The sequence below is a fragment of the Acomys minous genome (genome assembly GCF_964271855.1).
Source record: "Acomys minous genome assembly, chromosome: 16".
NCBI lineage: Eukaryota > Metazoa > Chordata > Mammalia > Rodentia > Muridae > Acomys > Acomys minous.
The window spans coordinates 43293695-43318156 of NC_140498.1; the positions used below are offsets into that span (position 1 = coordinate 43293695).

Below are 24462 nucleotides of genomic sequence, written 5' to 3' on the forward strand. Positions count from 1 at the left end.
CAATAGCAGCTCACGACCACCTGTTAACTCCAGTTCCAGAGGATGCAGCGCCCTCTTCTGGCCTCTGCAGGCACACAATGCACATATGTACATACAGGCAACCACACTCGAACACACAAAATTTAAAAAATGTCGTAGTAAAATTTAGTGAACCCTTGACTTTGTGTAACCAACACAAAGCAATATAAATCTACGGGTTTTACTATCTTTTTAAAGTTTATTTCTTGGTTTTTCATTTCACTTATGCAGTTAGTTTTAAAAGGGGAGGGGGGTATTCCTGTATTTGTGTATGACCACGTGTGCGTGTGCACGGCTGAGCTCACAGGTGTCCATGCTTGTGCACACACCAGGCGAAGAGGGCAGCGAGTGCCTTCCCCTGTAGCTTGGCTGCCTATTTTTTTCCTCTCCCTAAATCTGGGGCTTCTGTTTGTCCTGATAAGCAGGAAGCCAACAAGCCTTAGTGATCTTCCCATCTCTGCCTCTCGCAGCTGAGATTATGGGCTTGGGGTGGTAGTGGTGGTGGTGGTGCCGCCTCGCTCGTCACATGGGTATTAGGATCTGAATTCCTGTCCTAGTGATTGCAAGCAAGAGCCATTTCTCCAGCCCCTTATTTATTTTTTTGAGGTCTGATCCTAAGCTGCGCAGGCTGGCCTTGAACTCCCTACGGAGTAGAGAATGTTACTGTGCTCCCGATCTGTTTGCTCCTCCTCCACAGTGCTAGGATTCCAGGCATTTGCCCTCATACCTGGCTCCTCTCTTTTATATTTGAAATGCTGTCCTCAATATGCATGTAGCTTGACAAATGAAGAGATAAGCATTTTGCTTAATGAATTTTCTCACTGGGAGGCACACTTCTGATAAATGGAGCATCACCAGCCAGAAGTCCCGTGGGCTGTTTCCTTCTACCAACAAAAATCAGTTTCCATGTGTAGCCATGATCTCCTGTATACAGTACTCAGGGAATGGCCACTTTCCTCAACATAACTAGGAAATTCAGCCAAATAATATTTATTTATTTATTGTGTGTGTGTGTGTGTGTGTGTGTGTGTGTGTGTGTATGTGTGTGTGTGTGTCGGGGGATGTCTGTGTGTCGCGGCGTGAGTGTGGAGGTGAGAACATAGAGAGTCAGTTCTCTCCTTCCATTGTGTGGGGCCCTGAGATCGAGCTCCATCTTGGCAGCAAGCACCTTTACCTATAGAGGGTTTTCATCAGCCTCTCATCCAAAAAATATTCTCACTTGTTAGACAGAAGGCAGAAAGAGAGGCTTGGTCTGATCTTAGCCAGGGCCATGTTTATTCATGGCGAGGAGGCATTTTTGTTACCTCCGTTTGTGAATGGCCAAGATGCGGCCTCTTATAAGGGGTAAAAATGACTTTGAAGTCCGCAAGGGAAGCTGGGAAGTGTACTTTTCAGCAGGAATAGCTGAAATTCACAATAGCTTGAAATTTATCTTAGAGCTCCGAAAAAGAAGTTCTTAGACTCCAATAAAAGTACGAGTTCACTTTCATAAGGGAAAAACACAGTTCAGGTAACTTGACATGGCTATGTCTTACTAATTCTTAGACTCCTAAGCAATTCCTCAAGGGCGCTGATCCTTTCCAGGCCCCGCCCCTCAGTTCAGACCACGCCCCCATCTTCTGGACCTCGCCTTCTTCAAGGCCCCGCCTCCTATTTTACTGTAGCCGCTTCAGCACCCTAGGGTCTGCGGCTGCGCACTGTGAGGCTTGCTGGTCACGTGCCCGGCCCCGGCCGGCCAAGATGGCGGCGTCCTACGTGGCGCTGCTGGCTCTGTCGCTGCTGCTGCGGGTGCTGCTGCTGGGCTTGTGGAAGCGTGCGCGGCAGGCGGCTAGGGCCCGGCACGTAGTCGTCGTGGTGCTGGGAGACGTGGGCCGCAGCCCCCGCATGCAGTACCACGCGCTGTCACTGGCCCAGAGCGGCTTCTCCGTGACGCTGCTGGGGTTCTACAGTGAGTGGCGGGGACCTGGGAGGGAGGCTCACCCGGGAGCTTTGGCTCTCCCGGCTCTGAGGCCAGAGGCGGCAGCGGCTGTGCCCCTCTCCTGCCTGTCCTGGTCTGCACCGCTGCTTTCTGGTGTCTGACAGCCGACCGCGTCAGCCGCAGTTTGCCAGACGGGAGGACTACAGAGAGATCGGTTGTAAGGTCTCACTGAATTCTCTTAGGTTGTGCTGGAACCCGGGCGTGAGACCTCAGTGCCGGTCACTACTTCCTGTCGTGCTGCCTTTGTCGCTGAGTGTCATGACAGGCAATATGCTTCTCCATCCGGCCGCAGAGCTTTTCTAGCTGGGGCTGTCTCTCTTGTTCCGCAAGGTGTCCACTCCCTCATTAGGACCCATGTTGATGATTTTTGCAGGGGTTCCGTCTCGCTATGCAGCTTCTAGCTGGTCTGGATCACACTATGTAGACCAGAGTGCCTTGAACTCACAGAGATCCACTCGCCTTTGCCTTTAGAGTGCTGGGATTAAAGGTGTGCACCACTAAGCTCCGCAGGTGACCAGCCTTTTGACACGGCGATATGAAATCTACCATTATTCTCCAGGGGGCATTCATAGCTATCTCGGACACATGCTGGGCATCTCAAATTGTATCTGCTAATTTAGGGGGTGGCCCAGCTCCATCTAAGGGAAAGTGGGATAGCTTTTATTGGTCCCTGTGAGGAGTGCTGTCCCAGGACTGACGCTGTCTCTGACATCCAGGAGTCTACTTGTCATCAATTGAATTGAGTCCCTATTGCGTGCCAATCATCAAGTTAAAGAAGGTGGATATAGGGGCTGGAGAGATGGCTCAATGGTTAAGGGCACTGACTGCTCTCCTAGAGGTCCTGAGTTCAATTCCCAGCAACCGTATGGTGGCTCACAACCATCTATAATGTGATCTGGTGCCCTCTTCTGGCCTTCAGGTGTACATGCAGGCAGAGCACTGTATACATAATTATAAATAAATCTTTAAAAAAAAAAGTGGATATGATGAATGCCTTTGAAGGGCATTCTAGTAGAAGAACACAAAGTGACCTCATTTTCCATTCTGGCCACTGGGGGCCAGAGAGGGTTTGATAAGTGTTATCTCTTTCCACCTTGTTTATTTGAGACAGGAGTTTTCTTTGTAGCACGTGCTGAGGTCGAACACCTTATCCTTCCATGCACTGGAATATCAGATGTACATGCCCAGCTGGCTGTAACTTTGATGTCTGCTTCTGGTCCCTGATGCCTGCACATTTGCATTTGCAGACTCCAAGCCTCGGGACGAGCTCCTGCAGAGTAATAGGATTCAGATTGTGAAGTTGACAGAGCTGCAGAGTCTGGGAGGTAGGACCAGGCGAATCCAGGTTCCCGACTGGGGGGTTGGTCGGTGGGCCGGAGAGGTGTTTGTGTTTTGGGGAGACGAGGGGACTAGTAGACTGCCAAGAGCTACTTTGTAGAGATGGGTGTTTTCTGACTTGCAGCCGGGCCCCGGATTTTCCAGTATGGTGTCAAAGTTGTATTTCAGGCAGTGTACTTGCTGTGGAAGTTGATGTGCACAGACCCTGCGGCCTACGTCTTCCTCCAGGTATGTGTTAGCTGCTGCCTCCTTCCGTGAGAACCCCTGGTAGCATTCACTTACGGGCCTTTTAAAACGCACACATTGGGTTATGGCTCAGTGAGGTCCTGGATTTGATTTCCAGTCCATACACATAATGCACACATTATTATTAAATATATCGACTACTTCTGTGTGCATAAAGTATAAAAATCATGAGGAGGGCTGTTGCCCTCATGAACTTGCAACTTCTGTGGCTTACCTGTCCAAGACCAACACAAGATCCAGTCTGCCAACATTCTAGCCTGGGTAGGGGAGGAATTCATAAGGATGCCATCCCCAGCTGAAGAGCTGTTGATGGTTGTTGGGGGTGGGGGTCATTTTTCTTCCCCAGTGTATCCACTAATAAATTGTCCATTCTCCAGTAAAAGAAACCAAACAAACCCACACCTGTGTTTATATAAGCAAAAGCAACTCTAATTAAACTTAGTCACTAAGGGGGAGAGGAGAGGGATATAGGAGAGAGAGTAGTTGGGAAGAAAAAGGGAGACAAGGGAATTATTGAAAGGTTGGGAGGAGGCCAAGAAAGGGTAGTGGGGGAGTGATCAAAATGCACAATCATGGGACTGACAAATGATAAATACAATAATATTGGAAAAACTAATAATTGTGAGTGTAGAGGTTGTGGGAGAATGGCTCAGTACGTGCTGGTCGTTCTTGCAGAGGACCCGGGTTCAGTTCCCAGCATCTACAATAGGCACTTACGACTGTCTGTAACTCAGGTTCCAGGGGACCCAGCACCTTCTTCTGGTCCTCAGGCTTGTGTGGCAAATCGCCTTAACTCAAGTGCTCTCCGGTGTTGATGATTTTGGGGTTTCCAGCTTAGGTAGTTTGGTTTCTTTTTAACTTCTTACTCTCTTTTTTGTTTTGTTCTGATGATGGGTGTCTTCCTTCTGCCCATTGGCTGATGAGAGCCTCGTAGATCGTGGTCTCTTTGCTGTGTGGGCCCTGGTCTCTGCTTCCTCCACTGCCTCCAAGTCTCTCTTTCCTAGAACCCCCCAGCTCTGCCTGCCATTGCCGTCTGCTGGTTTGTGTGCTGTGTTTGCGGGAGCAAACTGGTCATCGACTGGCACAACTACGGCTACTCCATCATGGGCTTGGTACATGGGCCCCGGCACCCCATTGTGCTGCTGGCCAAGTGGTGAGAGGGTCTGGGCGCTTCCCCTGAGTCCTCATTAGGGTGGGTGGGGGCGAGAGAAGGGCATGGGGCAGCAGGCCCCTTGGCTCCACTCTGACCCTGGCTGCCCTGGGGTCAGCTGGCTGCGACCTCTCCCTGCCGGGATTCGTTGTTTGTGGGACCAGCACACCAGGCAGCCCCTGACTCACAGAGGAACAGCTTCGTGCCAGCCTCCAGGCCAGGCCCTGTGTCTCCCACTCTGTCTCCATCATCCCTAGTTAAAGTCCACTGTACAAATTAGGACTGAGAGTGACGCTGCCCCTGGCTGCACAGGCCGCAGGTCAGGACTCAGCCCCAGGGGTTCCATCCCAGAGCCTTCTCCGTACCTGGAGGGAAGAAGAGGCTGCGGTACTATAGTGGTAGCTATGCTCTTTCTCACTCTGTTGCCCACACTGGCTTTGAACTTATGGCCATCCTCCAGCCTCAGCTGCTTACACTTTGGAATCTCAGGCACAATACACCACACTCAGTTTAACAATCATACTTTTTTTTTTTCCTCTTGAGACAAGGTGTCTCTGGGAAGCCTTGCGCTGTCCTGGAACTCCCTCTGAAGACCAGGTTGGCCTTGAACTCACAGAGATCTACCTGCCTCTGCCTCCTGGGTGCTGGGATTTAAGGTGTGTGCTACTACACCCTGCCCTACTTTTATGTATTTTTTGTAATTATTTTTTTTCTGGTTTATTTTTCTTTTTAAAAATTACTTAAAACAGCTGGGTGGTAGTGGTGGTGCATGCCTTTAATTCCAGTGCTTGGGAGGGAGAGGCAGGTAAATCTCTTGAGTTTCAAGGCCAGCCTGGCTACACAGAGAAACCCTGTCTCAACGAACAAACACATTATTTTGTATATGGATGTTTTGCATGTTTGTGTACCATGTGTTTGTCTGGTACCTGTGGAGGACAGAAGACGGCATCAGATCCCCTGGGGTTAGATTTATAGGTGGTTGTGAGCAGCCTTGTGGGTGTAGGGAATTGAGCCCTGGTCCTGTGAAAGAGCAGCCAGTGCTGAGCTATTTCTCAGGCCCTAAATTTGTTTTTTTGAGTCTCATTTATTGTAGGGTGGTTTTGATCTACCTCTCAAGTGCTGGGGTAACAGGTGTGTACTGCCACGCTTTTTTTATGATGTGCTGGGGGACGGAACCCAGGACTTTGATGCATTATGAGCAAGTACTGTACCAACTGAGCTACATTCCTGCTTGTTCACTCACACACACACACACACACACACACACACACACACACACGATAGTATCTATCATAGGCTGGCCTCAAACTCCCTGATTATTACAGGATGACCTTGAACTTGTGATCCTCCTGCCTTTTCCTCCTGAGGATTTGGATAGACATACACAACCATGCCCCATTTTTTAGCCCTAGAGGTGGAACCTGGGCCTTGAGCTTGCTGGGCCATGTTCCAGCCTGTAGCTTAGGAACCCTGACTTACTCTCCCTTTTGCTCGCCCTCTTGGGATGAAGCCTCACCAGTTACCACAGTGAGGGAGAGCTGCAGCCCGAAGGTCCAGGATGGCTGAGACTTGGTTAAGGGACCCTCACTGGGTTTCTCTTCTGTTGCATGAGACTAGGTTTGTGGGCATTGTTTCCTTTTACAGTAACTGTGTGTAAGCTGAACAGTGAGAGGAAAGGAAAGGTTGAAAGGGTAACTCAGGGCCCCATTCTGACAGGTTCAGCGGGTCCCAGTTCTTTTCCACCACATGGAGGTTGGGGTGGCATCTAGGCTCATCCCAGGTTCTGTGCTAATTCCCCAGGACATTTTGTAGGTACGAGAAGTTCTTTGGGCGCCTGTCCCACTTGAACCTGTGTGTGACCAGTGCAATGCGGGAGGACCTGGCAGAGAACTGGCGTGTCAGGTATGCAGGGCCCGGGATGCCCTTCAGCCCATGTGCGATGAGAGCTGCAGCACCTGCTCTGCTCTGTGTTTAAGTCCTCAGGCCCTGGGAGATGGTTACTGGTGTAAAGAAGCCAAGGAGGAGGCAGCAGGCTTCTTTCCCTCATGGCTGTGTGGCCTAGGGCATTTGGGGCTAAATATCTGCACCAACTCTAAGGAATTCTTAAGTTTCTTGTCTCTTGGATTTCCTCAAGCCCCCTTGCTTTTTAGGATCTTGCTGTGTCCTCTTGCTTAAGTTTTTTTTGTTTTTTTTTTTTTTACCTCTGCCCACTGCCATCTCACATCAGGGCTGTGACTGTCTACGACAAGCCAGCATCTTTCTTTAAGGAGACGCCCCTGGCCCTGCAGCACGAGCTCTTCCTGAGGCTGAGCCACACGTACTCTCCTTTCCAGAGCTGGTATGTCTTCCTTCTGTCTGCTGTGCTGGCCTCCTGCAGCCCAGTGGGTCTCCTCCTGAGGCAGCAGAATAAGGCTGTAGCCTGCCACCTAGTGCTGGAATACGGCCCACGCATTCGCCTCTGTGTTGTTGGTAGCTGCTGGAAGCCCCTTGCGCTTGAGAGGCTGAGGCAGGAGGATTGTTAAGTCTGAGGCTAGCCTGGGTTACATAGCAAGTCCTTATCTTACCTTAAAAGCAGTGGCTGCTCCCAAATTGCAGGAGTGGACCTGGGTTTCACTACAGCCTGTGGTCCACAAAGCCTTGTCCTGCTGCCAGTGGGTTCTTGTGGGGCAGGGCACCTAAGTGTCCCCTGGGTGTCTCAGTGGGCAGAGAAGGTACCTGTTACAGCTCTGCCCGTGCCTGCTGTATGCTCTTGAGTACTGAGCGTGGCTGCTAGGAGGTGGGTCAGTACACCCTCACTGGAGTGGGGAGCCTGTGGAGGTGACACTGAGTGGTGGAGTGGGTGTTGTTCCTGTAACTCTGTGCCAATAACCAGGATCTATGAGGTCAGTAGGGTGCCAACATGGCTGGGAGCCTGTGCACGATGTCTAGTATTTCATCTCTTTGTTTGTTTGTTTGTTTTTTTCAGCTCAGAGCCCTCGGACCCCAACATAGAGAGATCGGCCTTCACTGAGAAGGACTGTCAGAGCGGGGTGGTGAGACATCTGCATGGGCGGCCAGCACTGCTCGTGAGCAGTACTAGCTGGACAGGTCTGCCTGCCCCCCAGCACCTGGGGTGTGCCCAGCCTGTGTGCCTAGCTTGCTCTGGGATCCAGGGATGGCTGTATGAGGAGGGCGGGAGGATGGGAGGCAGTGACCCCTCCTCTCTCTTCTTTCCCTGTAGAGGACGAGGACTTCTCCATCCTGCTGGGGGCACTAGAAAGTAGGTGTGTGGTGCATCAGCAGCTCAGCTTGTGAGGGGGCTGCTGCTTGGCACTCACCTGGCCTTTTGTCGCAGCCTGCCATGTGGTCTGCCCCTGGTGTCAAGGGTGGGCCAGTAGGGGAGGGCACAGTCACTGAGTGTTTTGAGACTAGCAGCCCCCTGGTGAGCAGCCTCCCCATTTCACTTACCATCTTATTTTTCCTTGTTTTTAATGTCTTTTTTAAACAGAGTTTGAGCAGCTAACACTCGTTGAAGACAGCCTTCCTTCCCTAGTCTGTGTGATAACAGGTACTGTTGGGAGCCCCGTGTCCTCCTTTTAGACGGGTGGAGGGTGGTGGAAGCCCGGGCGCGTGGCCTTACAGGACACCTCTGCAGGACACTGTCTTGTTAATCATAACGTCAATTCTCCAGGAAGTTTCTCTCTTCCTCCCAGGGTCTTGCCCATGCTAGGCAAGTGCCCTCCCACCCAGCTGCACTCCAGCTGTCTTTTATTTTTCTATGGGTAGAGACAGGGTCTGACATGTTGTCCAGACTGGCCTCGAACCCACCCTGTATCCACGCAGGCCTTGAGCTGGGACAGGCCTGTGCCACCAGGCCCTCAGGGTAGTGTTTCTACATCCCCCTGATAGACAGGGAGCCTGGGGCTCAAGAAAGGACTCAAGAGTGTGATTTAGACTGAACTCTCCCCTTTCCCAGTGGATTTCCAGCTTCTGTAGTTTTGAAGTAGTGAGTCCTCTGTTCAGTCACAGGGCTAGGCAGCCACCTCCTCTGCTCCCTGCAGCCAGGTTTCCATGGGACCCTGTGGGGACCCTGGCATGCTAAGGATAGTCTCTGACACTTGCTGCATGTGGAGATGCTGTGTCCATCTTGCTGGCGCCCCAGCATTTTTACTAGACCAGCTGTGCCAGCTGGCAGGGGTGTGCTCCGTGTCCTGACCATGGCATGCCAGGGCCTGATGGGGCCACTGGTGGGTGTGGTCCTGGGAAAAGGTTGTCAAGTGCTAGTTGGAGTAGCAGGACCTGGTTACCAGCAGTGATGGGAGTGACCGCGGTAGTGACTTTTCTTCTCTGTGAAGGGAAGGGGCCTCTCAGAGAACACTACCGTCACCTCATCAGCCAGAAGCACTTTCGTCATGTCCAGCTCTGCACCCCATGGCTCGAGGCTGAGGACTACCCGCTGCTTCTAGGTGAGGGCAGGTTCCATGAGGAGGACAGAAGGCAGACAGAGGATGTTACTAATCTTTGAGACAGGATCCAGGGTAGCCTTGAGTTTGCAGCAGTCTCCTGCCTCAGGCCAGAGTGCTGGGATCACAGGCAAGAGCCACCGTATCTGGAGTTCGCCCTCCTACCCCCCCCCACTCCCCTTCTTTTCTCTCTTTGAGTAAGGTTTCACGATACAGTTCAGGCTGGCCTCCAGCTGGTACAATCCTCCTGTCTCAGCCTCCTCACTACTGGGCTTGCATGAGTATGCCACTCCATCTAGCTGATACCTGATTTTTGCTGGATTTATAATAGATTTGGTTTGATTTTTTTTTTCCCCCTTGTTTCAGGTCTTTATTTTCTGAGACAGAGACTCTGTAGATGAGGCTGGCCTTGAACTCATAGAGATCTGCCTGCCTCCTGAGTGCTGGGATTAAAGGCCTGTACCACCACCGCACGGTTGCCCACCCCACACTTTTTTTAGATTGATTGATTGATTATATATACAGTGCTTTGTCTGCATATACACTGGTAGGCCAGCAGAGGGCACCAGACCTCATTATAGATGGTTGTGAGTCACCGTGTGGTTGCTGGGAATTGAACTCAGGACCTTTGGAAGAACAGTCAGTGCTCTTAACCTCTGAGTGATTTCTCCAGCCTCCCACCCTACACTTTAAATCTTGAGTTCTTTTAAAAGTTATTCTGGGGCTGGAGGGATGGCTCAGAGGTTAAGAGCACTGACTGCTCTTCCAAAGGTCATAAGTTCAATTCCCAGCAACCACATGGTGGCTCACAACCATCTATAATAAGATCTGGTATCCTCTTCTGGCTTGCAGGCAGGATATTGTATACATAATAAATAAAGAAATCTTAAAAAAAAAAGTTATTCTGGGTGGCACACGCCTGTAATCCCAGCACTCGGAGACAGAGGCAGGAGGATCTATGTGAGTTTGAGGTAGTCTGGTTTACAAAGCGAGTCCAGGACAGTCAAGGCTACACACAGAAACCCTGTTTCAAACAAACAAACAAACAAAGATTATTCCAGTAAATACATATAACAAAATTGCCACTTTATCTAGTCATTCATTCATTTACTGTGTGTGGGGATGGGGGAGGGTAGATGGGGGATGACACATTTGTGCCATAGCAAGTATGTGGCCATCAGAGGACAGAGAGGTGTTGGCTCTCGCTTCCACTATGGGTGCAGGAGTGGACCTCAGGTTGTCAGGCTTGGCAGCAAGCACCTTCACCTGCTAAGCCAATCTTGCCAACCCTTCTGTAGATATTTGTTTTGTTTTTTTGGAGACAGGGTTTCTCCGTGTAGCCCTGGCTGTCCTGGAACTCACTCTATACCAGGCTGGCTTCGAACTCAGTGATCCACCTGCCTCTGCTCCCAAGTGCTGGGACTAAAGGCGTGGGTCATTTTTAAGTGGTCACTGGGTAGTGTTCCTGACAAAGCCACAGGAACCACAGCCATAGCCAGAAACCACTGATCACAGTGACTACCTGGGAATTTTCTCTTTGAAAATGAATTATGGGGACTTAGACCCCCTACACATATGTAGCAGCAGATGTTCAGCTTGGTGGTCATGTGGGTTCCCTAACAATGGGAGTAGAGGCTCTCTGTTGCCTGCCTTTGGACCCCTTTCCCCTAGCTGTCTGGGAGAGGTGCCAGGGTGGGTTGGTACCCTGGGGGCTCCCACTTTCCTGAGAAGGAGGTGGAGGGGTGGGGCTAGGACTGGGAGGAGAGGGAGGAGGGGGCTGGGATCAGGCTGTAAAGGGACTAAATTAAAAAGAAAAACGAGTGATGGCTAAGGGGAAACAATGAATCAATAAAAGTTAAAAACAAACTTTGATCATTAGGCACTGTGAGAGAGGACACAGTGGTCAGCCATGCTTCTGCCTCTGGTTAGACTGCCTGGCTCCTTGGTCAGCTTATGCCATTTATGTTTGGGGACAGTCTTAGGATTTCCACTCCTTGCCTAGGGCTCGCTGCATAGGCCTAGGAGAACATGTCTTAGTGTCCTGATTTGACTGTCTCTGCAGGGTCAGCGGACCTGGGTGTCTGTCTGCACACGTCTTCCAGTGGTCTGGACCTGCCCATGAAGGTGGTGGACATGTTTGGGTGCTGCTTGCCCGTGTGTGCCGTGAACTTCAAGTGGTAGGAGCGGACACCAAGCCTCAGGGGCACATTCTAGATGGCCAGCCGGGGCCTGTGGTTCCACTGAGCCCTAGTGAACTTCAGTCAGCTTGACGCCTCCACACCGTGGTGCGTCCACGCCATGCCAGTCACCTAGCTGCAAAACGTAGTTAGGATGTTGCAGATAGCAGTACACGCCTGCAGTCGGGAGGCAGAAGCAAGAGCTTCCCTGAGCTTGAAACCAGCTATATGAGTTCCTGTCTAGGGGAAAAATTCTAGCAAGAGTGTGTCGATGTCAACACTTGGCTTTCTTCTTATCCCTGTGCCACTGATGGGTATTAGATGTCATCTAGAGAGGATGTGAAGCCTAGCATAGGGTTCATGTGGGTCATATGCAAATACAGCAGTTTACATACGGGACGTGGGCATCTGTGGATATGCAAGGGGTTAGCTGGAGCTGGCTCAGGTTAGCATTCTTCTCAGGCCCATGCTGTGAGAAGGGAAGGGGCCAGTCACCTGCAGTTGCCCCGATTACATCACTAATCTGTGGCCGAGCTCTCATAATTGGATGGGGTTGTCCACACCAGTGCAGTTCTGGGCTCAACTTTCCCTGGCCAGAGCGGATGTGAGCATGGAGGCTGCAGCCTCTGGGTGGGAAGTTCAGGATGTGAAACTTGTGTGAGTCAAGGTCAGGGCTTGTCAGGGTCCAACCTCCCAGCGACTCTGAAAAGCTACGCTTAATGTGTGGTGCCAAATACAGGCTTGTTGGGACCCCAGCTCTCAGGCTGGAGTGGAGAAAAAAACACAGCAACCACCTTGGCACAGGGATGGTTTTGACATGAGTTCTTGTAGGCTTTTCTGTCCAAGTACCTCATCTCAGGACACTGAGGCCAACCTGCCATTCTTGGTGGCAGTGTCACCTGAGGGGGTCTGAAGTCCCTTGTTCTCTCTGCAGTCTGCATGAGCTCGTACAACATGGGGAGAACGGCCTGGTCTTCAAGGATGCCGAGGAGCTGGCAGCTCAGCTGCAGGTAGGGGGCCTCCTCCCTGTGGGGATTGGGAGTCTGAAGCCTGCCATTGAGCCAGCCCCCTGTTCCCATGTGGGGACAGCTGTAGTGGGACTCTGGGGTGAAGAGGAAAGGTAGGGGGAGGGAGCAGAGGTCTTGAAGGTAGCCTTTGGGCCAGTCACTTACACTGCCAGGGGCTGGAAAAGTCAGCACAATTAGACATACCTTGCTACCTGATGAGCCCATACTCCAGTAAAGATGGGAGCCGTGCTGCCCTTTAAGGAGGATGGGGGCAAGGGAGCTTCTGCAGAGGGTGTGTCTATAAAACTTACATCCTCTCATTTCTGACAAGGGGCTTGTTCTGTACTGGTCCCTGTCCTTAAGTCCTTGTGAGAACTCTGCAACTCCATCCTGGTATGGGTGGGAATGCAATCGTGGAAATGTGAGGATAGGCTGAGTTCCAATAAAACTTTATTTACAAGGCCAGGTGGGTAAGACTTGGACTGAAGGCTGCAGCTTGCTGGTGTCTAACAGATACATTAAAGGCAAAGCTGCCATGGCTTCCATCTTTAACTGCATTTGCAGGAGTGTGTTGAGGATGGAGGGCGGGGGGTGGGGTGGGGGTGGGGGTGGGAAGAGGACAGCAGGTGGAGGCCGGCCATTCTCCAGGGCAGGGCTGTGGAGACATCCCTCAAGTGTCTAGTGAGGGGAGGGGTGCTGCTGGACATGAACAAGGACCTAAGTTTCAGCTTTCTTTTTCCTGTAGATGCTTTTTTCAAAGTTTCCTGACCCTGCTGGAAAGTTAAGCCAGTTCCGCAAGAAACTCCAGGACTCCGAGCAGCTGCGTTGGGATGAGAGCTGGCAGCGGACTGTGTTCCCTTTGCTCACTCACAGATGACCTCCAGACTCAGAGGCCCCATCTTAGGGAATGCTGCCACAGGCTCCATCCATCCTGTGCCCACTCTTTCTAGCCAGGGCTTTTGAGTGTCCCCTAGTGGTCAGAAGCCTAAGGACAGCAGTGGGTGACATCTGGGAAATGAGTGACCTGGCAGCTGCTTCCTCCCGTGCCTGAGAAGCTCTTCTCTTCTATACTGAACACTGTTGTCATTTCTGGTGACTCTGTCAACGTCTCAGTCCCTGGGTGTTTGTCTCTGGACCCTCACATTCCTTGTGTTCTGGCTCTGCTGGTCGGCTGTGCGCTCTAGGGTGTCCTGTTCACTGGGCTGAGCAAGGCCTGAGCTGCCTGGCAGGACAGTCATACTTGATAGATTTATGTTTTTATTTGTACAATGGAAGTGCTTGCCCTGAGCCTGTGTCCACCGCAGACGAGCTGCTGAGGACAGGCACCAGCATGCAAAGCTTGTGCTTACTGTACATTTGTGGTTTGTTATTTCACATTCCTGCTCAACAAAAACTTTTCCCCATGGACTCTTCTCATGACAGTGGTCTCATTTTTCCAGTCGCCTTCGAACACCATGGTGACCGTTCAGCACAAGCTTCAGGATTACGACGGCTGAGTGCTCTTCATAAGGGAACAGTTTGCTGGCGTGAGGGGGCACCTCTTCCCAGGAGATCCCGGCGCGGTCTAGACAGAGTACAGAGATCTCAGGAGGGCAGTGGCGAGGACAGGAAGTCAGTCTGTCAGTGCAGGGCTGTTGACAGGTGTGCATCCAAGCTGATTCGCTTGGACCACAGCCTTCCAGGCCATGTAGATGCCCTACGTGGGTGTGCGTGTGGCCATGCTCAGTCTAAAGGACAGCAGAGGTTCTGTTCTACCATTTTATTACCTTAGGCCCCAGTAATACTCCTGTGTCTGCCCACAGCAGCTCTAGAATTACAAGTGCTTGTGGCCACAGATGCTAAGGATTCAAACTTAGGTCTTCACGTTTGTTCAGTGAGCACTTCTGCATACTGATCTCTGTCCATCCTGAGGGCAAGGCAGCAACAGGGGTGGCCACCTGTCCTACCAAGCCCACTGGGGTGCCCTGCCACTCTGCATCTGTCTATGCTGTCAGTTGGCACAAGTAAGAGGAGCTATGATCCAGCTACAGCTGCTTGGCTTCATGGGGTTTGCAAGTAGTGTGAGCCAAGATGATTTCTTTATTACACTTATGTTACAAATAAAGCTAGTAGTTTAAAGAACAGTAGCACAGGGGGAAAAAAGTACACAAGGCTGTATAACCCACCACCTGAGCATAACAAAGACAGGCTGGCACGCAGTCTACAAATTCCTCCTAGCTGTAACTTTTAAAAAAAATCTTATGGATGGAATCCAGCCTTGCACATAGTAGGGCAGTATTCTACCACTGGCTAAGTGCCCTGGTCCCCATAAAGGTAATTACTGAAATCAGGCACAGGCTGGCTGCTCTGGTATTCTGCCTCTTGGAGAGGGTTGTGCATGTGCATCCAAACGACAGGCAAGGCCCTCTGCTCTGTCCAGTGGCTTCTGATAGGGGGAAATTGGTGTGTCTGTCTGTCCTTAGACACTGGCAGGCGAGTGCACAGCTGCTGGGGAGGCTTTGGCCAGGATAGTGCCACACTGCAGCGGTATGAGTGCCTTGGCTGGCGTGCAGGGGCTATGGAGATGGGTTTGGGTGGGTGGGGTGTGGCTTGGCTGTGGCCCTCAGTCTGAGCGTTTAGTGTCTTCATAGGGGAGGTGCGCTGACAGGACACCCATCCCAGGTGCTGGTGAGTGTCAGGCTGGAGGAAGGCAAGGCTCACAGTGGTGCTCTCCACACGGTGGGGTCCTTACCCTTTTCTAAAATCCCCCTAGCTTCGCTTTTAGTTGCAGAGTGCTCAAACAATGGCTGCTCTTTGTCTCTGCAGACTAGGCTGTGTCTCAGGTGAATGTCACCACAGAACAGAGAAGGATGCTGAGGGGCAAGGCCAGTGTCAGCCCAGTTTTTAAGCCCTCCATGGGACAGACTGGTGACCCACGGGTCGGGAACTGACCCAGCTCTGTGACAAACAGCTTGCCCGTGTCGTGGCTGCGGATGGTATAGGCCACATAGACGTCAGGAGTGGTCCTCTGGCAGTCGGTGAGCATCTTCAGCACTCTGACCAGTGACAGCGTCACCTCCCCACAGTACAGCACATCTAGGATGGAAAGGCTGTTACTGAAAGGGCCTCCTATCACATCTACAGCCAGAGCGAGGGTGAGGGCCTGGGAGCGGCGGTGCTGTTAGGATATGTGCTGGCCCACAGGAAGATGCCCTAGGTTGCCCCAGAGGAAGGATGTCTAAGGACCTCTACAGTGGACCCCCCCCCCCTCGTGGTAACATCAGTTCTGTGCCCCGTCCTCACTTAGAAGCTGCTTAGTAGAGCAGATCCTAGCCTAGCTTTGGGCTTTATGGGGAGGACTTATGTGTCAGCTGCAGTGTGGGATATGCTATGGTCAGGCGACCTCTGTTGTGCTTGGGAGCAAAGCTCTTTGGTGGCCCAGGGAGACACACTGCTTTCTCTCAGAGACTCCGTTCTGTATCATAAGAGGCTAGTGGGTTTTTTTGTTTGTTTGTTGTCATCTCTGAAGGACACAGGACAGGGACCTCTGGCCCAGATGTACTGGTGGGGATAGCCAAGGCCATATGGCATAATGAGCACATCTGCATGGAGCCAGCATGGGCAGTGTGGTGGGGCCACTCAAGGCCCTGCCACCCCATATAAACATGACCCAAGATGGTCAAGAAGCTGAATGTGGCCCTGGGAGGAGCACAGGCTGCACGGCCAGTCTACCTCACCTATAGACACAGGGTGGCTGTTCCTAGCAACAGAGGGAACAGTCCTAGTGGTGGGTGGGGCTCTTCTAGGGTTCATTATAGGACCAGAGGGAAATGAGCGGCCTCAGGGTGGCTGAGGCGAGGTATTCCAGGCCAGGCTAGTACGCCGCCCTGGCACCTGTCCTGCTTATCTTGAGTCTTCTGGGGACAACTGGTTGTTTATAGACAGCAACAACAGCGAGAGCAGCTGTCTCCACGGAGGACCTGAGGCTCTGGAGTGTGGGCTGTGGCATCACTGGGTCTCTTCGGAGCCCTGCTGGTCCCTGCCTGCAGTGCCCACTGCTTCTTGCTGCCTGAGTGAGTGCTGCTGCTGGGGCATTACCTGCTGCAATGACAACATCTGCCTGGAAGGCGGAGAGCTGAGAGGCTGTCACTTTGTCCCAGTCCAGCTCGGCCACTGTCACCTTAGGGCTGCCCGGGTGAGTGGGAGTATGCGGCTCTAAGGAGAAGCCATTGAGGAGCACATTTCCACGGAGCTGCTCAAGCACTCGGCCGTGACAGTCGCTGAAGACGAACGCTCTGGGGTGGCACGCCTTGCAGATGGCCAGGCCTGTGAGGCCAGCTCCACTGCCTAGCTCCAGGACAGTCCTGAGTGGAAGGCAGGGACCTGTGTTCACAACTGCACCAGCGCCAACCTGCCTTAGTGCCCTGCCCTGTGCCCCAAGATCACCTGCCAGCGAAGGCTGCTGGGTTCCCGATGGCCCACTCCGCCAGGTAGAGAGCAGCGTCCCATGTAAGCAAGCCTGTGGTGCCATGGGACACGATGGCTGTGCTCTCGGAGAGTGTGACTGAGTCTCCCGAAGGCTGCAGGGACAGGGAGGAGAATGAACAGAGCGATCAGAGTGACTGGTGGGACCTAAGCCACAGCAAGTGAGTGGCTGAGCAGAACGTGGCGTGTCTACACTGGAAAGCGCTCAACAATGGGAAGGAACAAACTTGGTACGCCCAGCAATATGGGGGATCTCAAGGATACTGTGCTGAGTGAAGAGAGCCAACCTCGGGTCCTGTGCTGTGTGGTCCCCTTCATCTAATACTTTTTAAATGACCCAATCACCGAGATGAGAGTGTGTGTGGTGGGGTGAGGGTAGGCACAACACAACATGCATGTCTCATACCAGCAAATAGCTCCGGTGGCACTGCGTGGACTCTTTGGCCATCAGGACCTCTGCCAGCGCCTCGTACAGTGCATCCAAGGGCTCCGTGGGCACAGCCTCATGCTGGGAAGAGATAGTGAGCCGCAAGTGAGAGGTCACAGTGACCCGTGTATGTAACCACTCTGTCCCTTGCTTCTGTCTGCTCTGTGAACAGGACTGGGTGGCTTTCTCACCACTCACGGTGCTGGGGATGGAGGCCAGGACCTTGTGTGTGCTAGGCCGGCACTGTACTGATGAGCCATGATCCAGCCTGACTTTTTTTTTTGTTGTTTTTTTGGCTTTTCGAGACAGGGTCTCTCTGTGTAGCCTTGGCTGTCCTGGACTCAATTTGTAGACCAGGCTGCCCTCGAACTCACATTGATCCACCCACCTCTGCCTCCCGAGTGCTGGGATTAAAGGTGTGTGCCACCACACCCAGCCCAGCCTGACTTTTACAGGATTTAGAGGGGAAAATTTGGAGTGGGAGGTAAGCTAGCATACGAACAATTTAGAATTAAAATGAACCAAATTAAAAGTGCACTGGTAGAGTGCCTCAAGAAGAGGTGTGGAGAGGGTTGAAGCAGGCAAGGCCTAGGGCGGCAGACAGAGTCCAGGAGAGCCACGCTGCCTCAGAGGTGCTGCTGACCTTAGACCATGTGCTCATGTGAGCTGCCTCTTGGAGGCACTGCAGCAGGGCTTCACCAGGCCTCACAGCTGTTTCTTTTGGTGCTGCCAGTGCCTACAGAGGCACTGGGGTGCTGAGCCCGGGGCCAGAAGCAAGGGTTACACCTGTGCTGAGCCTGGTGCGCAGCTGCTGGCTTCAGGGGCTGATGGCAGCCGGCCAGCTTCTGCTCTCCATGGCTGCCAACAGCGGCATGGAGCAGGTCTGGACCTGTCCTCCAGAGGTGTCTTGCAGCGGTTGGGCAGGTCCTGGTCAGCAGCCCAGTGGAGAGAGTAACAAGGAACTAGTTGGGAAAGGACTTCCAGCAGGGGTGCGTGGGCCAGCTATGAAATGGGTGTTAGGATGGGAGCAGGAGCAGGAGCAGGAGCAGGAGGAGGAGGAAGAGGAGGAAGTATTCTTCATTTAGTGGCAGGGATGTGTGGTGAGAAGGACAGCCTGAGTTTAGGAGGAGAGACTGCTGCTGAGAGCCCTGGCCTCTCTCCCCTGTCCTGCCCTCATATTGTACCATTAGTCCCCTGCAAGGAAGCTCTGACCCAGGCCTTACAGAGCAAGCAAATGGCAGGGCGGTGGGGCTGCTGGAGCCTGGCAGCGCTCTGGGACTGCGTCCCCTTCTGTGGCCTGGCCCCGGCAGCCACTGCCCATCACTGACCTTTTTGATGAGCTTCGAGAGGAAGCAGCGGGCGTACCTCACAGACGGCAGGTGCTGCACACACACAGGGTGTTTCACAGTCTAGACATCAGAAGACAGGAAGGAGGCTGCTACAGAGACCTGCCCTTACTGTCCTAGAAGCTTCACACAACGCAAGGGGGAAATGATGTCCTCACAAAGATGTGCAGGGACAACAGGGTGTGTGCCCTGGGCATTTGCAAGATGGCGTCTTCTTGAGATGTTCTTGCTAGACAGCCCAGATGGTGTCAAATTTGCAATCGTCCTGTCTTAGGATTATGGGTATGTGCTGCCACTGCCAGGTTAAGTTTTAAGATCTTTCCCTAAAACATTTCCACGTAGCGCATAGCTCTGGGTAGGAACCTGAGCTCTTTCTTGCCCACCCAGGGTGGCAGGTGGGAAGGATACCAGTCTGCTGTGAGGATGAAATTGGGGTATCTGGCTTCATGGAGCAGGTGGGGGCCCAGTGGCGGGAACCAGACCTACCAGAGGCCTGTCCTGGCTTATGGGCCTAAGTGGTGAGGAGGGTTGGAGATGAGGTTGAACAGGCAAATTACAGAAGAGCAAAGGCTCTGCCTGATGCCTCGGTGGAAGCCTCCAGAAGTGAGGGGCAGGGTCTCCAGTGAGGGAGACAGTGTGGGTAGCTCCCAGGTGGCTCTGGCCTGGCAGTTCTGAAAGGAGGTCAGGACCAGCAGGAAGCAGGTGGTGGGGATGAGTCTTGAAGGACGTGTAGCTCGCTGCCTTGGGAGGCCACAGGACCCCCTTAAGGCAGTGTGTTCTCCACTACCCTAATGCTGCAACTCCTTAATATAGTTCCTCATGTTGTGGTGACCCCTGAACATAAAATTATTCTCGTTGCTATTTCATAACTCCTTTTATGACTGTTGTGGACAGTAATGTAAATATCTGTATCATCCAATGGTCTTAGGTGTCCCATGTTGAGAATCAAAGCTCTAGTCCCTCCTGGGCTCTTCATAAGGGCTCTAATCACCCATGGAGGCCTGTCTGTAAGACAAAGCCTGCCTGCCTCCTCTTTACCCCTTTATCTACCTTTCCGATACAAGGTCTCCCAGTATTGCTCAGGTTGACTTTAAATTGGCTCTGTTTTAGAAAGAATTCCTGGTCTGGGCTCCTAGGGTAGGCTGGGAAGCTGGGGGCAACCGTGGCTCTCCTGAATTTGTATGCAAACACGCTCCTCCGGTGATTCCTTCTGGGGAGGAAGACTACAGTTTTCTCGGATCACCACAGGACAAGGTGGTGTGTCTGCCCTAGATTCAGGAGGCCTCTTCCCACAGGCTCATTCACCACTGAGACCAAACCCCACCGCTGCCTTCAACTCTGAGCAGGCAAGATGGGATTCCTTACTTTTGCCTTACATGCAGAGAAGAACATGTCAATGCAACCGACAAAGGCTGGAAGCAGTCATCTGTCACCTGCTAGTGTCTGTGGTTCAGGACTTCCCAGGGCAGGTAGGGAGGAGAGATGCTGGGTGGTTAAGAGCTCTGGCTCTGGTCTTCCAGGGGACCCATGTGGTAGCTCACAACTATCTAGAACTCCAGCCCCAGGGTATCTGATACCCTTTTTCTGGTCTCCAAGGACACTGTATGCATGTGTTTCACAGACACACATGCAGGCAAAACACCCACACACATATTAAAACAAAACAAAATAAAACCCAAAGAAACCAAAAATTAAAGTCATCTAGAAAAAAATAGCACAGTAGCTCTCCACAAAGATATAGTCTTAAAAAAAAAAAAAGACCTCCCCTAGCTTCCCTCATCTTGTGCAACTGCCTACTCGAATATCTTCTTCATCCATTAGAAAGCAACAGCCGGAGCTGTCTGAGGTGATGACGTGCATGTGCAGTGCCAGCACAAGTGCTGTATTTTTGTTCTCTGGATGCTGGTGTTTGAAAAGGATACAGGTGAGCCTTGGCTCTGCTCACTGAGGATGCTGGGGCTCTTACCTTCTGAAGAATAGCCAGCAGCAGCTCAGAACCCGAGGGCTCCCTTAGTTTCTCTTCTAGGCTCTGCTCCAGGGAGAGAGAGAGAGAGAGAGAGAGAGAGAGAGAGAGAGAGAGAGAGAGAGAGAGAGAGAAACATAAATCCTAGGGGCATTTCCTCATCCACATTACACTGCTGTGGAATATTCTGGTCAAGAGCATCAGTGATCTCCGCCCAAGGACTTGGAACCAATCTGATGTGGAAGCCACCAGAGAGGAACTCAGTCTGATGTCACAGGCCATGCGTGGCTGAGTATGAGAACACTAACTCCCAATTCACATCAGAAGTAGCTGCTCGGCAGCCACAGGGTCACAGTGACTTTGGGACTGAGCTGGTAAGCTAAGAATCAGTTATAGCATAAAGGCCTGGGACCCATCACCTAAAGCGGTGCCACACCGGGCCACGCCAGCTTTCTCACAGGGACTACAGCTCCAGCTCCTGTCAGGGCAGGTATGGGACTTCATGTCTTCGGAGCACCTCAGTGTGTCCTAACAGGTCCTCTGAGACCTGCCTTGACCCTTTCTGACCTCAGCTACTCTGTCTCATTCCTCCCCATGCCACTACGGCCACACCAGCTCCTCCGCTGCCCTTAACCATCGCAGCCATGTCTCTATCACAAGACCTTTGCTTCCTGTTCTCCATCACCATCATCCTATGGCCGACTGCTTTAGGGCTCAGGCAGCAGGTCAAACGCCATCTTTTTAGGGAGGCCTTTGATGACTCTACTGCCGCTTCCTTGTTTCTTCTTTTACTCGGGACTCACCCTGTAGCTGGGGCCAGCCTCTAACCCACAGGGTCAGCCTCTAACCCACAGGGTCAGCCTCTAACCCACAGGGCCAGCCTCTAACCCAGATCCTCCTGCTTCAGCACGCCAAGCTGAGACTACAGGCATGAGCTCCCATACATGGTTTTGCCTGGTGTTTTTTGCTTGTTTATTGTCTCACGCCTGAGCAGGGCTGGTCTCAAATGTGCCCTGGTGTGCGGCTCATGGACTGCATTCAGTAAATATTTAGTTGCCAGTAACTGCTAGGCAACACTCAGTGCACTTCCACAGTCAGGTGGGAGTCAACAAAGTGAGATAGTGGAGGAGTCTCTCTCAAGGAGCAGCAGCAGCACTAAGGCTGTTCAATCCACAACTAGTTGTTCATCATAAAGTCTTTAGGTTCTTGGTGTGAGGACTCTTTTTTTTTCTCCCCCGAGAGAGGGTCTCTCTGTGTAGCCTTGGCTGTCCTGGACTCGCTTTGTAGACCAGGCTAGCCTCGAACTCAGTGATCCGCCTGCCTCTGCCTCTGGAGTGCTGGGATTAAAGGCGTGCGTCACCACGCCCGGTGGTGTGAGCACTCTTACGCTCACTTTCCTACACAAAAGCAACAGTTTGGGAGTGGGGCAATGTGACTCCCTAATTTGGAGCTGTTGGACTCTCCCTTCCTGTCCTGGCTGCCTTTAGCAAACGGACTGTCCATCAGACAGCTTTTGTCAACTCTGGCTGTCTGAACACTCCATAAACACCTTTAGGCAACCACAGCTGACTGTCATGGCTCCTGAAGGTACAGCTTCAGCCAGGGCTGCTTGAAACACTTTGTACCAGACTTTTTGCCATCACAAATCTGGGTGCACACTATAGTACTCTGCACTCCTTTCCTTGTGGGACAGACGGGGAGCACGCCCCCTGGTGGCCTAGCGGAAGGATGGCTGTGATTGGTTCAAACACCAACATAACCTGCAGCTAAGGCGCTAGAAGGGAGTGGACTGCAAGAAACCTTCCCCGTGCTACCTCCCGAGAACGATCTCTTCTTGGCTACTTTAGTAGTGCAAGCTGAGCTGGTAACATGGAGAAAGCAGACACAGAAACAGTGGAGCAGCAGTGGCTGGGGCGGCTCGACAGTGGCTGGCAGAACTGTAAAAGCAGCCAGGCAGCCGGCTATGGTCACAAGCTAAGGAATCTCCAGTTCCAAGGCCTGCATAAAAGCTGTATATTTGTAAGGGCTGAGGAAATCCAATACCTAGGCCTTCTGGGAAGCTGGCAGCCAAAATGTCCAAAGAACTCCGGAGGTTCATTAGGATCAAGGGCTCCGTATGCAAGGAACCTGCCATTGCTACTCCTGCGTGCACACAGCTGGCACAGGAAAACACTGCCACCAGAGATCAGCGCTACGGTAACTTCTTGTGTACCTATGAGCTCTAGCTGGGCAAAGGAAAAACAGCCCAGCTGTTGGGTAGCAAGAGACCGGTATCTTTGTATCCTTCGCTGTACTAATTAGAAATGATAACACAGAAATGTAGCCACCTGCATAAGTTCCCGCAGCACATACCGGTTTGAACTAGGATTCTAAGCAGGAAGCTGGTCTACCTGGCCAGAGTTGATCCTTTCCTTCTTAAACTCCTGGTCAAATGGCGTGACAGCAGAGCCCAGAACCCTGCACGGTGGGCGACCCTGGGAAAGTATTTAGCACTGCAAGTGAACTATTACACTTGACACTGAGTGGGTACCTATATCCTCTTTTCGGTCTGAACTCCCTCCAAGACCGTTCTGAAGGCTGCCTGCCCTTCGGATGCGGACTTGGCCTCGTTTTCCGGAGAGCGCGGCTTCTGCCGTCTGAAGACGTTTAGTTTTCAAAGCTGTTCTGCAGTCGCCAAAATGACCGATCGCTGGCTTAAAAGTCGCTAAAATAATCCAGCCCAGTTAGCAACCACGCCAACTCCTGCCAGAGAAGGGTCCCGCCTGCCTCCCCCGGTCCAGCGGTGAGCAAAGGCGGCCGGAGCCGCCCGGCCCCGCCGCCCGCGGTGCTAGACCCCGAAACCCACCACGCGCCCGCCGCCCACCTGCCAGGGAAAGGAGGGCAGCGCGCGAGCCGCCAGGAAGCGGCGCTCGAAACTCTGCAGCAGAGACGTGGCCCCCTCGTGGTCCTCAGGCGCCATCGCGGGGCGGGGCCAGAATTCATGGAAACGGGCGGAAGCGCTGCCTGAGACTGAGGAGGCGGGGCAAATAGGCGGCAAGCTGTGGGCGGGGCTAGTCAATGTTCCGGCCCAGGAGGCGGGGCAATGAGGCGCCTTGGAGGCGGAGAGAACGGTGGGCAGGGGCAAAGGCGGAGTGTAAACTGCCCGGTAGAGCGTCCTGAGAGGCAACGCTTAGGAAGAGCCGGTGTCGGGCTGCGGGGACGCGTTCTAAGGTTGGCGGAGCTGGAGCTGGCAGTCTGGAGGCGGGGCCCAGAAGGCGGTCCTGGACCGGAACTGGGGGTGGAGTTTAGAGGCTGGAAGGCGGGCTCGAGGTGCGCATGGGCGGGGCTGAGGCTGAGATGGGGCGGAGCTTAGAGAGAGGTCCTTTGGCTGATCTGGGGGCGGGCTCAGCTCTGCCCGGAGGCGGGGCTAAGGTGGGTCTTCCTACCTGCCTCGTGGCTGAGGTAGGCGGGGCCTAACCTGAACCAGGTGTTAGGACGAGATGCTCAGTCCTGGGATCCTTCACCACAGCTGGTGGCCAGCCCGTAGGCAAGGTTGTGGCCTAGTGCGAGGCGGGGTCGGGTGGGCCAAGGCGCAGCGTTGCAGGCTGCACCCGGAGCGGGTCTCACGCCGGGAGTTTTGGTCCTCCAGGCGGAGCGGGGTTCGTGTCCACCTAGGCCAACTTAATCTTGGTCCACTGGCTGTGCAGTTGGGGTGGGCGGCCTTATCAACACCTTCTCCATCAGCACCACACTCTGGGGCCCTCCAGGAAGGGCATTCTCAGTCTACTCCAGCCTTTGGGTCTGCAACCCAACATTACCTAATTCTTAATAAGCACCTCCTGTGTGATTGGCACTGACAAGACCAGGGGCTGCAGCAATGGGATAAAGCCGGTTTAGTCTCTGCCTTCCAGGGCCTGGGGGCCTCAA

At 52.8% G+C, this 24462-nt stretch overlaps 2 protein-coding genes across 4 annotated transcripts; one reads left to right on the forward strand and one right to left on the reverse strand.

Annotated features, from left to right (window-relative positions):
* Positions 1 to 1707: 1707 nt before the first annotated feature.
* On the forward strand, positions 1708 to 13763 carry ALG1 (ALG1 chitobiosyldiphosphodolichol beta-mannosyltransferase). Of its 2 annotated transcripts, XM_084764457.1 has the most exons (13): positions 1709 to 1966; positions 3244 to 3321; positions 3459 to 3562; positions 4585 to 4733; positions 6543 to 6632; positions 6958 to 7068; positions 7696 to 7817; positions 7951 to 7989; positions 8218 to 8277; positions 9065 to 9175; positions 11235 to 11349; positions 12284 to 12359; positions 13102 to 13763. In XM_084764457.1, the coding sequence occupies exons 1-13, from the start codon at positions 1759 to 1761 to the stop codon at positions 13231 to 13233; spliced, it is 1395 nt and encodes a 464-aa protein (XP_084620583.1). In that variant the 5' UTR covers positions 1709 to 1758; the 3' UTR covers positions 13234 to 13763. The 2 variants fall into 2 exon arrangements, with proteins under 2 accessions (XP_084620584.1, XP_084620583.1); XM_084764458.1 differs by lacking the exon at positions 7951 to 7989 and having other exon boundaries at positions 1708 to 1966.
* On the reverse strand, positions 13601 to 23660 carry EEF2KMT (eukaryotic elongation factor 2 lysine methyltransferase). Of its 2 annotated transcripts, XM_084764460.1 has the most exons (8): positions 23420 to 23660; positions 20560 to 20622; positions 18576 to 18656; positions 17227 to 17328; positions 16782 to 16915; positions 16434 to 16699; positions 15288 to 15431; positions 13601 to 13920 (listed from the first exon to the last, which is right to left on the reverse strand). In XM_084764460.1, the coding sequence occupies exons 1-8, from the start codon at positions 23513 to 23515 to the stop codon at positions 13784 to 13786; spliced, it is 1023 nt and encodes a 340-aa protein (XP_084620586.1). In that variant the 5' UTR covers positions 23516 to 23660; the 3' UTR covers positions 13601 to 13783. The 2 variants fall into 2 exon arrangements, with proteins under 2 accessions (XP_084620586.1, XP_084620585.1); XM_084764459.1 differs by lacking the exon at positions 18576 to 18656 and having other exon boundaries at positions 23420 to 23575.
* Between the last annotated feature and the right edge of the window lie 802 nt (positions 23661 to 24462).